Here is an 18,654-nt window from a genome sequence, read left to right as displayed (position 1 = left end):
ATTGGATTTTCTTCTTAGTAGTTGCATCTATTTTTAAACTCTGATCTCTATCTTTTAAAATCTTAAAATATCCAACACTGAGCTTTTAATGCCCACAACCTCCCTATCCACAATGAACAGTGTAAAAGGAAACTTTGTAATACATCAAAAAATGTATGAACTAAATATATTCTTAGTAACAGAGAGACACACCAACTGTAGCAGGATTTAAAATAGAAGTCATATGATACCCAGAATAGAATGGCAAAACATACTGTAGCAGAACTAGGATACTATCAGCACTGAACAAAATGGAGGACAGTTCTATACTGGCTGCTTTTAATAATATTTATGTTACAATTTTTGCTTTGTTTTGCTTTAAACTTTTGATAAAGATTTGTCTCGCCTTGTTAACTCATTTCTACATCGTCCAAGGAAACAGAAAAGAGGCAGCTCGAATCGCAGAAGAGATCTATGGAATAAGCCCAGGTACACACCACTTTCCAGTTAATTAACAAGTAGGCACGTTGTGCACAGCATCTTCAGTATCCTTTCAATAAGCTTAACATTAATATCCATTGTCATATATATAATAATCTTTTACATGGGTGAGTGGGTTGATGTATTTGAGTGAGTACCACATATTGACACTATGCCCATTTTCACTTTGGAAGGATAGAGTTTAATTCACTAATAGTTGCTTGGCTCTTCGTTATTAAAAATGCATTTGCTTGCAATGGGTTGGAAGATATTTTAAGAATTAGGTAGTTTATTTATTCCAAGAAAAAATAATGTATAAAGTATAATCTTAATTTTTACTTTGATGAACCTCTATTATGCCAGTGCAAATCTGGTGTGCTGGAGATGAATAGAGGTTTCAGTTATGCTTTTTATTGTGTTTGCCAAGTATCTGAAATGTATCAGGTAAGTATAAACAGCCGTACTGATTTAGCAGATATGTCTAATGTGACGTCTGAGCTTCAAACATTGCTCATTCGTTATTTATGTAGTTTAAAACCTGAACGTTAAAGACTATTCATGTCCTTGTAGCAGTGGACATGTAGTTTAAAGAAAGCGTGTTTTAAAAAGGTAGTAAAATATTGCGGATGCCTTTGGCTTACTGAGTGCACAGCTTTCCTCTCAATTTTCAGAAACAGTGCTGTGTGTAACATGTGAATGATAGTACAGATGATACAGTGCTGTAAATTTCATCAGTGTGAAAAATCTGTGTGTATCTGTGATCAAGGACAAAATATGTTTTCTCACAGTGCCTAAGAACATCGTGAGTGATGAAATATTAGAAATAACTTTTAAATATTGCAAATTGTAAATTGTTCGTTAGTACCTTAGTCCTACTGAGATTTGTTTGTTCTGAATAAATATATTTAATTTGACATTCAACAGGGTTGACAGTTATTTGGATACAAGAGTAGTGATAGTCTTGTTGGGACTGTGAACAATTATTTAAAATTAAAACAGAAAATGACTGCAATTGCTTATTGACTTTAAGAGTGGATATAAAGAGTAGATTCTGCACTGATAAACTGAGTGTTATTAATGTATGGAAATATTTTGTGGAGTACAATTACTAGAACCTTGAAAAAGTTCCCTTGCTACTGAAATAGAAACATTTTATGTGTAAGACAGTGAATTAGGCAGTTCTAATAGGCTCGAATATAATTTATTAGCTGATATTTTACTCTTATGCAAATGCAGACTGGCTTTGAAATGTGTTTTCTTTTCTGGTAGTCTTATCCATGTGCATTCCATCCACTCACATTCATTTTGAAATTGAAACTGAGAATCAAGCTGTTATCAGATTTCCAATCTTATTGCATGCAATACAAAACTAACTTTATCGTGTCTTCCATTTGTTCACGTTGCTTTACACAGCAAAGTTTTATACATTTAATAAAAAGTTACTTTCTCAAATTCCTGTCTTTGCTTTTGTCCAGATACGGAAGTTGTTATTACAGTACCACTTTGTCACAGAAGTACTGTACGTGTCTCACACCCCAGCTTACTGCTGTGTTGTCAGTGTAAGCTTTTCTTTTCAAGTAAATGTCAGAAAACAGTGGTTATTTGGAAACAGTATGTATATGTCCCTGGAATGTTTAGTCTATCCTTTCTTCTGTTGTTCTTCAGATGCAGGAACCCTGGCTTTGCTTATATTTGTGCACCAAAAGGTGTAGGAAGCCAAAACAGAAAAATGTTTTGGTTTCTCTTTTTATCAGAAAGAGTGGACAGAGTGTACACAAGCCTTCTTCGTCACAGGAATTCATACTCCCACTACTACTACTAAAAGGATCCTGTGAAACATGTCAGGCAAAGAAGTCTGCTGTTTCTCTGTTAGGATTTTTCAGTTCTACTGAACTTGTACAATCTTACTTGTACAATCTATTAGGCATCACATGTATTGTAGCAATGCAGCTGGTTGGAAAAATGTAATCCTTGGAAACAGCATTCTTCCAAGAGGAAGTCAATCAAGTCACTCCTGGTTGATGGAGGTGGAAAACTCTCTCAGGCGTCAAATCAGAGTAGCCTATAAATATTCCATTGGGTTTAGATGAGAAGGCCAGGACTTGTGGATGACATTAGTGTCATATTCATCAAAGTACTGGGTGAACACAGGTGCTCTGTGGAGGGGGGGGAAGTGTCATCCTGGAAGACACCCCTCCTGACAGGAAAGAACTGCTGCAAGTTCAAATTCAAGTTTATTGTCATTATACTCATACACAGGTATATGGTATGACGAAATGCTATTTAGCTAGCTCTCAGACGGTGAGACAAAAAAACAATACAATTGTGTAAGAAAAGAAAGACAGAGACAACAGGCAACGTGCAAAAGAAAAACAGGTAACAGGTAATGTGCAAAACAACAACAGTTTTGTAAAATCACACGTAAACAGAATGAAATAAAGGATACAAAATTATGGGGAGTGAACATCTCCCCATAATTTTGTATCCTTTAAGGTAAAGTTAGATTTCAATGTGCGTTTGAGTTTTGATAAAAAGAATAGGCACCATAAGGGTTCAGATTGTAGGCAAGAGAGGCTGGGAGTTTAATAGTTTGATAGTGTGGGGGTAAAAACTGTCTCTGAGTCTGGTAGTCCAGGCCAGAATGCTCCGATACCATTTTCCAGATGGTAGAGGGTAAAACAGTCTGTAGCTGGGGTGTGTGGGGGCTTTGATGATGCTCAGAGCTTTCTTCAAACACCGTCTGTCATAAATGTCCTGAATGGATGGGAGAGTAATTCCAGGAAGCGGCAGTCATTAAGGCATGTCACTGTGGTTTTCTACGGTATTGGGATGATGGTGGTTGTCTTGAAGCAGCTGGGGACTACAGGTTGGGCCAGAGACATGCTGAAAATGTCTGTGAATACACCTGGCAGTTGATTGGCGCAGGCTCTGAGGACGCGACTGGGTATGCCGTCAGGTCCTGCAACCTTACGGGTGTTCACTTTTAGCAGAGATCTCCTCACCTCATCTGCAGACAGTGAGAGCACCTGGTCAGCTGTGGAGGGTGCAGCTCTGTTGACTGGTTATGTGTTGCTGGCTTAAAACCGAGCATAAAAGGTGTCGAGCTCGTTAGGCAAGGAGGCATCATGGGCAGATGCACAGATGTTCTTCCTTTTGTAGTCTGTGAGGGCCTGTATACTGTACCTTGCCACATGCGCTGTGGGTCATAAATGCTGAAGTGTTCCTCTAATTCCAGTTTGAGTGTGTTTTTTGCATGTTTAATACTGTTATTTAGATTGGTCCTGGCTGACTTTAGTTCTGATTTATTGCCTGATTTGAATGCTGCATCCCTTGCTTTGATTTAGATGTGAACCACACTGTTCATCCATGGTTTCTGGTTAGGAAAAGTTCTTATTTCATGGGGTTCTTAGTTCTTGCAACATGGGGGGAAGATGATCACTCAGGACCCCTAAGTAGAGAACAGCCCTGACCTTGCATTCTAAGAGACTAAGAGAATAAAATGTGCTGTTTGCTGAGAGCATGGTGAAGGATGATTAATTTGACCATGTTACATTTTTTCCAGTACTCAGTAGTCCAATGCCTTTGATCTCTGCACCACTGGACTCACAGCTGTGCACTTCCATGTTTGATGAGCAGTCTGTGCACTGCAACCCCGTTATAAGCATCCCACTCTATCACTGGAACTTTTTTTTGATGCAGCTGGTTGTTTGCACCCCAGATTGAACTTTGTAGTAAATTGATCTGCGATTGCTCAACTGTTTTACTTTACGCTTTTAAATCCTGCGGGGATAATACTGTATCGCTGTCACTATATCACTATATCTCCAGTATAGTGACCAGAGAATCCGCTTCTGCCCACTGTTGCTCTTTGCTGCCGATGCCTTTCCTTCAGCGCTCCATGCTGACATCAATGCACACACTGCTGCTTGTGAAACATCAGCAGCTTGAGCTGTCTTGGTCACTGTAGCTCCTGCCCAATTACACCCCTGCAATCACAGTCACTGCGGTTTCCTTTTGCAGCCATGCTAGCCATAATTATAGTCAGCTAAAGCAGGCCAGTATTTTTATGTGTGACCCTGGGTATGCTGGGATGTTATTTGCTTAGTTAATGTATGATTCATGCCTGTGTGGAAACTCTTGCTTTTAATATACTTGGGTGTCCCTTGTTAACCCAAGGACAGCTTGCTAGCAAGACAGAGAAATTGAAATGTGTTTAATATATTTTACATTAAAAAAAAAAACCTTTGAGAGACAACAGCAAATATCTCTGTTGGAATAATAATTCTAAGGGTCACTGCTTGAAAACAGTGAAAAATTTTAGTAAAACGTTAATTTTTTTCCTAAGAATCTCTGCCGACAGATGTTTTTTGGAAACGTCATATGGTGCTGTAATGTGACACTCATATTATGGATTAAATGCTAAATAGCTTCCTAAATCACCTATGGGAAGACACGTGCTTAAATCATCTCAACTTGTTTTTCTTTCCACAACATTGAGCCATGTGGTGTTTTTGCTGCTGCTAGCAGTGAGTGGCTGCCAGTTATTAAAAATACACTTCGGCTGAATGTCCGAGCTCCATGGCGGAAAAGCTGAATTTAGTGCTTGACACTTTTACGCAAAAGAGAAGTGATGTCACCCCGATTTCTGCCCTGTCATGGGGTTCTAGATATAACCTGTATGGAAATTATATCTGCCATTCATTTCAAGGGGGTAAGTCTTTAATGCAATTCTGGCTAAAGTAGAGATTGTTTTCTTCTTACACTTCGCTAAAGCCAGATTTAGCATAAACACATCAATGGAGGCCTAGTGTAGTCTTTAAAAACTAGTAGTGCTTGTTGTGTTTTTTGAAAGGAGTTTCACTTCATACATGGCCAGTTCATTGACGTTTTTTAAGTTTTAAGTTTTTCACTTTGCTTTAAATCGTCTTAATGTGCCTTAAAATCTCCACACTTAATAGGTTTGAATACTTACAAAAGGACAAAAATTACACTAGGTGGTGAAAGCAGAGGCCTGAAAAATTACATTAATGTACACAAATTACAATTCAGTCATTTTCAATGTGTACACAGACATTCCAAATCAACACAAAAAAGGGGATAAATAAAGGGACTTTTTCCGTCGAGTTTTTAATTATCCTGATTTTATTCTAACACTTCTTTGTGTTATGATTTATTATTATAGAATTTGTCTGCCTCCAGTTCAAAACGTATATAGTTTTAGTAGAATGTACTTGCAAACCTAAAGCTTTAATTGGGGCTAATGGGAAATTGTCTAGTAAGGCCACCACAACACCGTTAAATGCTCTTAAGAACAGATGATGGATGTTTTCTGCAGCTCTAGAGTTCTGGAATACTGAGCAGACCAGAGGCATAGTTCTGCACTGCTGCATTTATAGTGCGCCAATATTTCTTTTTCACACATCTTCACACTCTATCTTAATTATGCTTTGGTTCAGTCTGTAAATCACATCCAGTTCTAAACCTGAATGAGGTTCATTTCAATGTTCATTTGTAAGGTTAAACAAGATTGTTTGCAGTAGCTTGTTTAGAATGTTTGTACACTGTTTTTTTCGCAAAGATAATTCTGCCTTAAGATACAAATATGCAGTTTTGTTTGGCATCTACATTTTAAAACTACAGACAAAAGATCTTTATCGTAACAGTGGTCAAGATAGTTGTCATCTTCCCATACATTTTATAAAATGGGTTATAGACATGGGGTGTCAATGTTGTTGTCTGTGATTGTATTTTTGTTAAAACATACAAGCAGAACTATTGGTCTTATCATCAATAAATGTAAAATGACCTTTTTGTACCCATATGCTTGAACCATGCAACCTGTTATGACAGTGTGTCTCAGACAGAAACAGACACATCCATTATTGGGTGGTGGTGAGTGGGGGGGACTTCCAAATCAGTTATTTATTTCTATTTAAAAAAAGTTTTTAGTTTATATTTTATAGAACCCATGAAGGATGTTTTAATTAGGGTTCTGTGACACGTGGTGGGATTGTGCCACTAAAGACAGTTCGGCAAAACCTAACTCAGCAGCACCTCTAGGGGGCAGTATGGTGGTGCAGTAGTTAGCATTGCTGCCTCCCGGTGTAGGAGCCCTGGGTTCAATTCCAAACCTGGGGTGCTATCTGTGTGGAGTTTGTGTGTTCTCCTCATGTTTGCATGGGTTTCCTCCATGTGCTCTGGTTTCCTTTCACAGTGCAAAGACATACTGTACTTGTAGGTTAATTGGGTTCAGGAAAAAAACTTGTCTGTGATGGATGGGCCTCGGGACATGTACCCCGGTGCACCCCGCCTTGCACCTGTTGCTTTCTGGGATATGCTCCAGCTTCCCTTTGACCCCTTAATTGGATGAAGTGATTAAAAGATAGATGGATAGACCAGTGCATATATGCGGTCTTGGTGCTTCCGGATTGGTGATTCGTATACTGTAGTGTAGTAATGGGTCACTATAGATTGATTAGGCAAGATCTTTCAGGAAACATTTTGATTTATGTTCTTATGTCCAGAAGCTGCTAAAATGGAAAGTCAAAACAAAGAAGAGGACCTGAAGAATGTCTTCTTGTTTCTGATTTCCTTGTATTTTTATATTTTTAAAACTTGGAGAAAGACACAATATGAACTGTATGCAATGCCTTTCAAATGTATTCATACCCCTGATAGAATAGAAACAATGAACTGAAAGTTGTACAGATTGGATAATGTTCCTTGCTTTTAAAATTCTAAAAATGTTATGCAGCAACATTTAGCTTTGCATAGTGTTTATTTGTCAAATATATTTTGAATTTACATCATCATAAAACATTTTTTTTTCATTTTGCAATTTTATGTCATATTTGTCATACATAATTTAAGTCCTGAAAACATGAGGGTCACAATTTATTTACAAATGCAGTTTACTCTGCAGTTTGTGTTTTCTAAACCCTTCTTTGGCAGGATTTACACTGACTAGATGCCTCCTGTAGTGTGTGAGGTCCTGGCACTTCAGAGGAGAGATTTAATTTTCTCCTCCATGTACAGTTGCTCTGGATCCTTCAGACCTGTGGGTTTCTGTAAGTGAGTGAGGTGGTTATTTATTTTGAAAAGCCATTTATTTTGTGTGTTGTTCGCTATTCCTTTGTCAGTTTGGATGTGTGCTTTGGATCATTGTATTGCTGGAACGTCCATCTTAGGCCAAACTTATGCTTCTTGGCAGAAAGAACCAGGTGTCTAGCCAGAATATCCTGGTACAGTCCATGTTGGAGTTCATGACTTCCCCTATCTTGACAAGGGCTCCAGAACCCTTCTCCCCACCCCAGACACAGTATTGCACAGCGGGCTTGAGTGTTTTCTCAACTTGAACTTTATCTTTTTTACACCCAACATAAGGCTGATAGACATGGCCAAAATGCTCAATTATGTTTCCATCTGACCACAGGACACTGTTTTGAATGGTCATTCAAAAAATGTTTGGCAAGTTTGAGGCCCTGAGTGGCTCCAAAGGCTTCATTCTGCTTCCAAAGAACAGAATGTTGCTAAGAATTTTAATTTGTTGAATTTTATTTAAAGGAATACCGAGATGTGTAAATAAATGTAACCCTTGTATTTTATAGATAATGAATTATTAAATGGAAATATGCTCTGTAAAATGCTTTTATTATGACAGAACAATGCTGGATTTTTTTTAAGTTAATCACATTATCCAATCCAGAACTCATTCTGATGTCCGATATTTTTGTTCTTTGGTGGGCTAGGGTCTGACTAAATCTAGAATACAATATATATTATAATTTATATGAGTTATGCATTTCTACCTTGTCTTTCACAGTTAAGTGTGAAGCCCCTGTCACCAAGCATCAAGTTGCAGAGCCCTCCTCACAGGCTGTATATTTGCTTTTCAAAGCAGACAGGAGGAGGGGTTAGGTTGAGAGAGAGATAAAGCAGATAAGACCAGGATCTTTCAAGTCAGACTTGTATTAGTTCAAGATGTTTTGTTCCGAAATGGCTGGTATGCTGACAGATATTGCTGTCTGGAAAGAACCTTGGAACAGGCTCTATCAGATGCATGGAGAATACATTTGTAATTCTCTCATGGCTGGTAGGTGATTTCTCTTCTTTAAGGAAACACTTTACTCCCAATGTTTTTGGAGATGGCTTTTTTTGGTGCGGTTGCCTTTCAAAGTAAGAGCCTCACGTTCACAAATTCATGACAGTTAAAATGATGGACTGTGGTTCAGCAACAATGGAAGGAAAGGCAAGGATACCTACTGTTAATATGGTAATATAAACCATGTAATGTTATGGTTTCTCTTGAATGCACAAGGTACAGTAGATAGTAATGAACATTCAATTGTTTAACTGCAATGTATTCATGTTAGGTTTGCACATGCTTATTGTGCTGTCCTAACTCTCTTTCTTATGATACTGTTTCTTTAGTGAGCTGCCATTTTTGACTCTTGTTGCAGAAAAGTCAATAGAAATCACTCATGTATGCTCAGCTCTTCAACTCCTCTGGGAGTTGAGGAGTTAACCTGCAGCGCTAACCAGTGTTAACCTGCAGCTCTGCCTCTTCAGTGAGCTGACAGGCTGTGACTTTTATCATGACTTAATTGAATTTATATAATGTTTTGCAACCCAAAGCTCTTTACATACAGGAGGAGACTGACGTCACTATTGATGTGACCACCCAATTGTGATGAGCAGCAGCCTTTGCAGTATGTGCCAGCAGCCTTTGAAATAGCAAAAAAGAAGGAGAAGTGAGAAATTAAGGGAGAGTTTTAATGAGGCCTGGCTGAATTTTCTCCAGGACACTTGGGTAAACAGCCCTTTTCTTTAACACAGTGCCACAAGTTTAATTACCAAGTAGTCAGGTCTTCAATTTAATGTCTCATCCGAAGGATGAACCACCAAAGCACAATATCCCCATCAGAGAACTGAGGTTTTGGTTTGGCATTTCTTGTCCAAAGGGGAGAAAGACACCAATTGTGGCACCAGCACCACCGACAGAAGAACTGGGTTTTCTTTAGAGGACTCATATCCCAGTACTGACCAGATCCAGCCTTGCTAAGCATCTGAGATCTGACAATTTGATCTACCACGTGCCTTAGACTTCCAAATTCTATACCAAAAGGTGAAGAAGTGTAACAATTATTATAAAATAAACATTTCTATACCAATTATGTTGTCTAGCGCTCTAGCTGTATTGCTGAACAGAAAATTTAAACTCTCTGATCATTGTGTGTCAAGATAGCATGATAATTCATTATGTGTTAGAAACAAATGACTGGGTTTCCACCTCTACCAGTGCAGGTTAGGAGAAGTACATGTTCGTGTCCTGCAGTGCTCACCTTCCGCTAGGGTCTCTTTAGAATCTGATGCAGAAAGTGACTCTAAGTTACACCATCCTGTCCTGAACCGTTTATTGACCTTTGTCACAGGCTCCTGGGCTGACAGATCTCCTCTTCATGATGCCGCCTTCCAGGGCCGCCTTCTCACCCTCAAGACTCTCATTGCACAGGTACGGAAGGAAGGCCTGTTCATTTCAGAATTATTACCTTGGATGCTGTCGCCAGTGATAACGCCACTTTTCGCCTCTAGTTCAGTAACTCTCCTTTGCTTTGCAGGGTTTTAATGTGAATATTATGACCATCGACAGGATGTCTCCCCTGCATGACGCCTGTCTGGGAGGTCACGTTGCCTGTGCTAAGGTTCTCCTGGAGAATGGGGCAAATGTAAGTGCTGAATCAATGATATAATAATAGTGGCAGAGAAATATATTCAAAACGTGAAAAAAAACACCTAAAAAATTAAAGGAACTTTTTGTGATTTCTTAACACTGAAGATAACATACAGTACACGAAATGGAAAACAGCATAAAAGATTTTTTATTTTATTTATTGTACTTCCCAAAATATTTTGTGTAATAACAGTCTGTTATCTGAAATTCATTTGCTTCTAATTAGATTATTGGAAATTTGATATTCAATAAAACAACTCGAACTGGTTTCTTTTTACAGTAAGGGATTACTGTAAAAGAGGTTGCAGTTACAGACTGAGCAGTTCGGTCCCCAGAGTTGAGTCCCATCAGGGTGTTGAATGGTGACTTGAAGTGCTGCTATTGCAAAGAAGAAACCAAATTCAGCTGAAAAATTCAAAGCTGTGACTGTATATAACTGCATATAAGAACAGATAATTCAGTAGTTTGGTTAGACCCTAATGAATGTGGAAAAGAGACGATATATGAACAGTATAGATAGAGTATTTGTCCTGACATGCCTAGCTGAAGACTTTTGGAAAGAGTAAGCTAGGGAATTTGCTGCAAGGGTGTAGATGGGGTGGTAGGGGGAGGAGGAATGCGAGAGAGATACATGAAGGAAAGATCTAGGAAGAACCATCCATTCTCTGATCACTTCATCCCATTTAGGGTTGCAGGGGAGGCAGAACCTATCTTTACAAGCAACAGGTGCAAGATGGGACACCAGTCAATTCCAGGGCACACACAGACACAAACACAGACACACGCACTCACACCAGGGCCAATTTTCCCAGAAGCCAGTTAACCTACAGTACATGGATGTCTTTGGACTGTGGGAGGAAACTGGAGCACCCACAGGAAACCCACACAAACACGTGGAGAACATATTATCTCCTTTCCAAACTAGCACAAGGTAATCAAGTCTTGTGAATGTTATTGTATAACATACACCTTTGATTGCTAAAATATTTGCTTGATTATTTTGTCGTTTTTTTTACTGACACCAAATATGTATCTACAGCACATTTCAATTGTCCCATCTGCTAAGCCACCAGCTGTAGTCCTATTGAATACGTTGTTGTCTCTTAATGTACGTGTCTCTGTGGCTCTTTCTCCAGGTGAATTCAGTGACTGTGGATGGCATCACCCCTCTGTACAATGCCTGCTGCAGTGGCAGTGCAGCCTGTGTCAATGTGTTGCTGGAGTATGGATCCACTCCACAGCCAGATGGCCAGCTTGCGTCACCCATTTATGAAGCAACAAAGAGAGGTACATTAGAACTGAGTAGAGTTTAACTTAATAATACAAGCGTATGACTAACAGGTTTACAGAGCTGTACTTTTTCCTTCTTCAGTGAAAGTACAGTCAGAGCCCCATTTTAAGATTGCAAGTCATTTTATACTAGAATTCAAAGTGTTAAGATTTGTTTTATATTTAATATAAAAACACAAACCTTTTATATTTATATTTAATAATAGTATACAAGTAATCAATTAAGTTTAAATTTTTGGTTCATGACAAGTGATCAAAGGTTATGTATTTATGAACAATGTTATTGTGCTTTCTAAACTCTAACTAAAAGTGGAAAATAAAACCCCACTGTTTGAAGTACAGTATGAATAATGCAACATATCTCCTTTAAACCTAAGGTATTTTCTTACATAAATGGAGCCAAATACAGTGCTGTTTCAATGCCAGTGTTCTGACAGGAGTTTTTTAAACAAATATTTACATGTCTTATGGTTGGCACTGAAGATACATTTATAATTTGAAAGAAGCACATTCATAAACAATTTGGAGACTAAGTAAAAACAAGAAGTAAGGCGCATTTGTCAAATAATTCACTTTAGTAAAATTTTGCTTTGAAAAAATTAGTACTGATCAGTTAAAATACTTTGTGCACTAGAATGTTTCTTATTTCTAGTCATGACATAGCTAACCTAAAGCTGGGAATGAACTTAAGGCAGTTATCCCTCCCTGAAAAAAATGAGCACACGTATAAACACAGACATACATGTAGCGATAAAAGGAGTGTGAATAGGTGGAGTTCTGATAAAGAAATGATAATGTTCAGCTTCTTACTTTAGCACCACTCATGTGTGTTTAAATGATGTCTCCTGTTGTTTGCATCAGGAGTTTTTTCTTTATTATACTTTGCAACCAGGTCTAAGAGTTCAATATATAACCCAAAGTACTGCATGGTGCCGACAGTGTTGCCGTGAACAATTCAATGTTATCTGTGGTGTTTAGAATAAACTAGGCTGGAAGATTGGACATTTGGTGCTTGTCAAGGTTGTGTAGTGGTTGTCAGTACCCACTCAGGTTTTTAAAAACATGCTTTGTGGTAATGCTGCCACCTCTTGGAAGGACATTCTTGAAATGCTTCCTCCTTTTAATTGTGAAGTGAAGGTTGTACAGTATATATGCGTATTTTCCAGAGGTTTCTGGCTTTATATTGTAAGATGTTTTGAGCAAAAGTAAATTTTTAATAAGTAAAAACAGGTCAATAAAAGAGGAATACAATACAATGAGGAACTGGCGTTTTATTATAAGGCTTTTAAAATATCTGAGTTTTGATGTTTGTCATGTATACAGTATCTATTCCAGAATGGAGGCATGCTGGCAAAGTTGTTAGCAATGTTTCCCTGCAGCACAGGGACCAAGGGTTCAATTCTGGACCTTGGGTGCTATCTGTGTGCAGTTTTTATGTTTTTCCCATGTTTCTGTGGGTTTCCTTTCATAGTCCAAAGACATACTGGTACTGTAGGTTAATTGGCCCCTGGGACAATTGACCCTGATGTGAGAGTTTGTGTTTGTGTGTGCCCTGTGGTGGACTGGTGTCCCATCCAGGGGGCACCCTGCCTTGCACCCGTTGCTTGCTGGGATGGGTTCCTGCTCCCCTGTGACCCTGGATTGTATGACGTTGTTAGAAAAGGGATGGATGGATATGTTCCAGGATAACTATTTTCAGTAAAATATTTGAGCAAAACGATGTAAGATTTTGTTGGCAACAACTACAGCATTTACAGGATTGAAATGGTAACTTAGTAATACAATTTTAATAATGGAGTATCAAGGTCGTCTGCAGTGCCTGTTATTCATGTTTAGTTTCCAGCCTACCGAGTTTTCCCCTTCAGTGCTATAGTACTAATAGACATTAAACATTTGCATAAGGTGAGGTTGCCTAACCAAAACGCTTAGCACAAGTTAATTGGCTTGTGTTGCATTAGGTTTGTGTTCAGTGCATGCTTACACTTTTTAGTTAGCACACTTTAATCTGCTAGAATTGTATTATCTTTGTGTTCAACCCAGTTTGCAGGTGGCCCAAGGGCCAGAGAAAAGTAAAATTTTGCTCATCGGGAATAGCTTTCCATTCAGAGTACACAAGGCATGTCTAATCAGAAATAGGCAGGCTCTTTTACTGCTAAAGTACAGAAAGATGTGTCTTTGCACCATGTTAACACCTCCTTACCAAGTCAAAGGCTAGAAGCATGAAGTGCAAACAGCCTTTTCAGTCTCCACTGGAGGTGGAAAAATGTATATCTATCAAGAAACAAGTGAAGATCAGTGTATAATAGATTGTTAAATTCATATGGAATAGTGCATTTAAGAAAAAAAACAGATATGTACTCTGTATATTACATGTATTTTAAGCATTTATTTGATTGTTTTCATATCAATTGCAAAAAAAATTCAGAAAAACATAATCTGAGTTTCAATCACATTTTGAAGTTAGAGAAGCTGTACGGTATTTTTTAACAAGGCAGAGTGAGATAGAAGTTATCTATCACAAATGATAGAAGTTAAAAGACTTTAAGGAAGAGGGGAGAGAGAAAGGACAAGAGATGATTGCATCAATCAGAGTAAATGGGAGGATTGAAGGCCAGTAATCCAAACACTAAGAGCATAAGAATGGATACAAATGAGAGTAGGCTTTCTCTTGGCCCATCTAGATTGAGGCTAAGACACAATACAGTAGGCTGAGCTAATAAAAGCCATCAAAGAAGGGTTGTCAAACTGACTTTTGATTCATTAATTAAATTGTTTCTAATCTTAGGGAATGTAAAATTGAAACTACAGAAAAACAGAAAACGTAAAACAACAGTAAGTGGAAGTACACTTGAAACTAATAACTGGTAAAACATCTTTATGCAAAGAGTGGTAGGAGTATGGAACAAGATAGCCAGTCTTGTGTTGAAGTTGATACCCTGGTTTTTCCTAGAAGAACCATCTGAATGATCAATTAGTCATCATTAAGTGTTGATTTTAACAAACGGAATTGATGGCCCAACTGGCCTCTGTTTGTAACTGTTCTTAAGATCTTAAAAGATCTCTGAATGCAAGATGGGGCAAGGGAGAGGCAGCTAATTTCAGATTGAAAAGGGTGAGGAGCCCAAATCATAGGCTTGGATATTTTCTGATGATGTTTTGTTTCAGTACTAAAGATGAGTTAATAAAGTACAGAGAAACACAACATGACCTTTCAGAAGTATCTACAGTAACTGGTAGAAAAAGTACATCTGAATCATCTTTGCCTCCCCAAGGTCACAGAGAGTGCATGGAGATTTTACTCGCAAATGGAGTGAATATTGATTTAGAGATTCCACAGACGGGGACACCTCTTTATGTTGCCTGCACCTTTCAAAGGACAGACTGTGTCAAGAAGCTGCTACAGTTAGGCAAGTCATCTTTATGCCTTGGTTTTAACTCAAACACCCATGAAGAATGTATTTTTAATGAATCAATACAATTTTCTGAAGAGTGTATGTGTAATGTGTAATGTATGTGTAAGAGTGTAATTCAACACGTCTTGTTTAAGGGGTTTATTTCAGTCTTGTTCATGCTGTTGTCAAAGCAGAGGTTAGTAAAGTGGAGAAGATGAGAACAGAGGAGTGTATTTACAAGGACTCACAGTGAAGCCTTGGACACTGCGCTTCACTCAAATTGCTATATTGAATGTCCTATACTCTCCACAGCATCATTTTGAATTAGAATTTGCTTTCAAGTGTCTTATTAAAGGATTATAACACGTCATCTTCTATTTTTCAGCTTTGCTTTTGCCTGGTTAAGAGAACCTTATTCTTTTGATTTTTTTCTCCTCTTTTTACTTTAAAGGGAAATAAGAAAGATGTTTCTTGTGACAATAGATGTTAATAACAAAAATTATATGGAATTGTGCGTAAGAGTAATGTGTGTTGCATAAGATCAGCAGAGAAAGCAGATATAACAATCCACATGTATACTTTTACTCATGGCAGGAGCTAATGTTCACAAAGGCAGACTTCAGGATACCCCCCTTCATGCAGCTGCAAGGAAATCCAGTGCCAAAGTAGTGGAGATGTTGATCGATTATGGAGCAGATGTGAAATCCCGAAACAGTGAGGGGAACAGGCCTGTGGAACTGTGTGAGCCAAACACAGCAGTGGAGAGAGCCCTGTTATTACGAGAAGGTATTATCTGCTATAATCCATTCATTTCTCTATGGGTTTGCTTTTTCTACCACAGCTCAGTGTAGGGCACATTTATCTGTTTTCCTCTGTAACGTTTAGTTACACACTCCAGGGAAGCGTACATGACCCCATCTCTGTCCTACTGGATTTAATGTGTTTCTTCTTGGGATGCTGCCAGAACCGGAGAGCTGTGTGTTGTACTTCCCAGTTTTTGATGTTGTTACAGCTACATACAAAATAATTGGCACTCTCCTTGTCAAAAAACTTTATTATTTATTAATTCATTAATTTCAAGACATTGTGGATTAAGCTATTCTTATGCATGTACATCTTCTCAAAGTTCACAGAACAGTGATGTATTCTAGAGAGATGCCAATAGATAACAAAGGCAGTTGCATATATTGTAGTATGCAGTATACAGTATAAATGTTCTTTTAATATGAATCAGTGTTCCATAATCTTAAAAAAAAATTTAATTGCTAAATACATTTTAATAAAACGTATATAGTACAGTATAGAGTGCGTAGTAAATGTCTAAATGCTCTCTCCAAAAAGTAACACATTTTGTGGCCTAACAGCCTGAAATAAAAACACTGTAAACCTCCAAGTGAAACCTCAATGTTTCAAGGAGCTTTATACATTATAACATTTAGGAAGAAATGCATGAACTTGTCTTGTTTTTACATGTTATGTGCATTCCTGATCATTTTAGTTAATGATGCTTCATTTGAAATTTGCCAGGCAGGTGCATGAATGCTTACAAGCATAGCTGGAAACACTGTTTGTAATGATGCTGAAAAAATGTCTTTCTTCACTTCACGTTTTGATAACTTTTCCCTTCTTATGTCCACTTCAGGGCCCACTGCTCTGACACAACTGTGTCGCCTTTGTATACGGCAGTGCCTGGGGCGATTGAGGCTACACAAACTTTCCAGCTTAGATCTTCCAGATCGGTTAAAAGAGTTCCTGCTCTACAGGTAATGAGCCTCAGCTCTGAAGACTGCGCCACTGTCTTTCATCCGTCCTGTCAGATGTTACAAGCCGGTGCCACACTGCAGGACTGTGGATCATCTGTCTTTCCAAGCCCTTCTTAAAGAATTTAACTCAAAGATGTTTGGCTAGCCTTATAGACAAAGAGCTTCTGTATTGCAAATAACTCAGAAGTCAATTAGTCATTTCAGTTAGTATGTAACCAGCTGTTGAGGGATTAAGACATTTTTTCAAGTACATTTCAATTTCTTTTTCAGAATACAGTAAACATACTGAAGGTTAAAATTTGTCTTCATGGCATGAAATTTGTCGTTCATAAACCTTTTGCAGTAGAGCCTCTTAGTTCTTTTCAGAGAAAAGAAACTTGGCATGGTGATAAATGTTTGTGAATGGGACAATTAGACTGGAAACTGTTGTTTCGGCATGTATCTAGTTTGATGTACTGTAGATTAAAATTGTTTTGGTATTCCACTGACCATGTGTGAAGTCATTTAATCTGTTTATCCCTACTCCAGATTAATTTGTTCTCTATCCCACAGTTTGTAGGTGTCCTAAAAGTCTTACAACCTTTAGAATACCACATAAAACACAAAGTAAAGGATTCTCTTCATTTAGTTTGCACTGTGTGTCTATCTAAACACTCACAAACCTATATATATATGGTACACCGCTTGCTGCTGGAGAGAAATTCCACTGAAAAATGCACTGTGATGCCCCATTGGGAATCATAATGTGATCTTTAAAAATGGGCACGTCCAGGCCAACAAACAGACCAAACACAACTGTGAGGTTCAAAAACACCCCAGTGCCCATTATTTACAGGGAAATTAAAAAACAGCACAACCAAAACAAAAACTTAAGCTCTTCTTTGAGTTCCTGCCAAAACGTCTTCTCAAGGTTTCCTAACTATCACAGCCCAGCAGCTAAACTGCTTACCGGCCTTCAAACAAGTGATGCACAATAACAATCACTTGGACGCTTCTCCAATATTCTTACAAAGTCACTCTCTCTCTGAGAATCATTTACAATATGTTACAGAAAAACTCACAGAACTCTTTAGTCATCGGTCAGTCCTTCTTTTCCCCTCCACCCCCTAGGCAAGTGGTACAGTATACACAGGGGTCCTGCCCTCTGCCGTCTACCCTTTGCCCTCTGCCCCCTGCTGCCTGCCCCTGCCCCTGATACAGCAGACAACCACAGACTGATAGAGGAAGATTTTACTTCCTGCTTTTCAACAGTCACCTGACCAATTGACTTCCAGCAACTCGTCTGAATATGGTTCTGATAGGGCTGTGCTCTTACTGTACATATGTTTTGAATCAGCAATGTCTACACATTATATTCCAGTTTAACTTATATATAGGATATGTCTTGCACCGGTTGTAAATTTATATAACATTTATAGTGGTGAAATTTGACATTTCATTGGGTTTTCAGGCTATTTTGTATGTTAGTACCCTTATAGTGTCTTTATGTCTCACACGTAGACAGCCATTTACTTCAAACTGAATACTTTTATACCCTTCAGACGGTCTGCGTACCTGTTCAAAGGACATAATTATATGTTTATATAATACACAAATTAAACATTAAATCAAATTTGTAAACTATTTCTGTTTAAATAAAGAACATTACAGCTACATTCTGCTGTGTTCAGAGTAGCAAAGAAATAATTGTTATTGGACTATAAAAATATTTCTCCAGCATGTCAGATACAGAAAATGCAAATGTTTCAGAGAGTTGCACACACCGATTCCCACTATGAACTTCACTATGACCTGCTTTTGTCAGGCTACCTGCAGATACAGGAAATTCCTTTTCAAATCACCAGGTGGCACTGCAACTACACTTCTTTCTTTCTTTCCACAGAAGAGTACAGCAGACCTGCAAGAGCAGATGTCTGAATTAAAATGGATTCATTTGAAAAAAATATAGCTTAACTTCATATGATTAAAAATGTCTCCTGCTTGTGACATTATAGTGCATGTGCCAATGTTCGGAGATTAT

General features: G+C 38.2%; 1 protein-coding gene across 4 annotated transcripts; it reads left to right on the top strand.

Annotated features, from left to right (window-relative positions):
- The first annotated feature begins 256 nt into the window (after positions 1–256).
- Positions 257–17,115, top strand: asb11 (ankyrin repeat and SOCS box containing 11). 4 transcript variants are annotated; one of them, XM_088914668.1, is made up of 7 exons: positions 257–468; positions 9,891–9,970; positions 10,077–10,184; positions 11,326–11,476; positions 14,752–14,886; positions 15,466–15,657; positions 16,514–17,115. In XM_088914668.1, the coding sequence occupies exons 1-7, from the start codon at positions 291–293 to the stop codon at positions 16,636–16,638; spliced, it is 969 nt and encodes a 322-aa protein (XP_088770794.1). In that variant the 5' UTR covers positions 257–290; the 3' UTR covers positions 16,639–17,115. The 4 variants fall into 4 exon arrangements, with proteins under 4 accessions (XP_088770794.1, XP_088770797.1, XP_088770795.1 ...); XM_088914669.1 differs by lacking the exon at positions 257–468 and adding an exon at positions 4,957–5,170; XM_088914670.1 differs by lacking the exon at positions 257–468 and adding an exon at positions 7,096–7,526.
- Positions 17,116–18,654: the final 1,539 nt, after the last annotated feature.

The sequence above is a fragment of the Atractosteus spatula genome, chromosome 4, assembly GCF_055471065.1.
Source record: "Atractosteus spatula isolate fAtrSpa1 chromosome 4, fAtrSpa1.hap1, whole genome shotgun sequence".
NCBI classification, from domain to species: Eukaryota; Metazoa; Chordata; class Actinopteri; order Semionotiformes; family Lepisosteidae; genus Atractosteus; species Atractosteus spatula.
This window is presented reverse-complemented; position numbering and strand designations above follow the sequence as displayed.

Bases quoted from the DNA above. Each gene is read 5' to 3' on its own strand.
- asb11 (XM_088914668.1), top strand. From the start codon at position 291: ATGGAGGACAGTTCTATACTGGCTGCTTTTAATAATATTTATGTTACA. The intron at 10,185-11,325 runs GTAAGTGCTGAA...CTCTTTCTCCAG, and splicing joins TCCTGGAGAATGGGGCAAAT to GTGAATTCAGTGACTGTGGA. The intron at 11,477-14,751 runs GTACATTAGAAC...TGCCTCCCCAAG, and splicing joins TTATGAAGCAACAAAGAGAG to GTCACAGAGAGTGCATGGAG.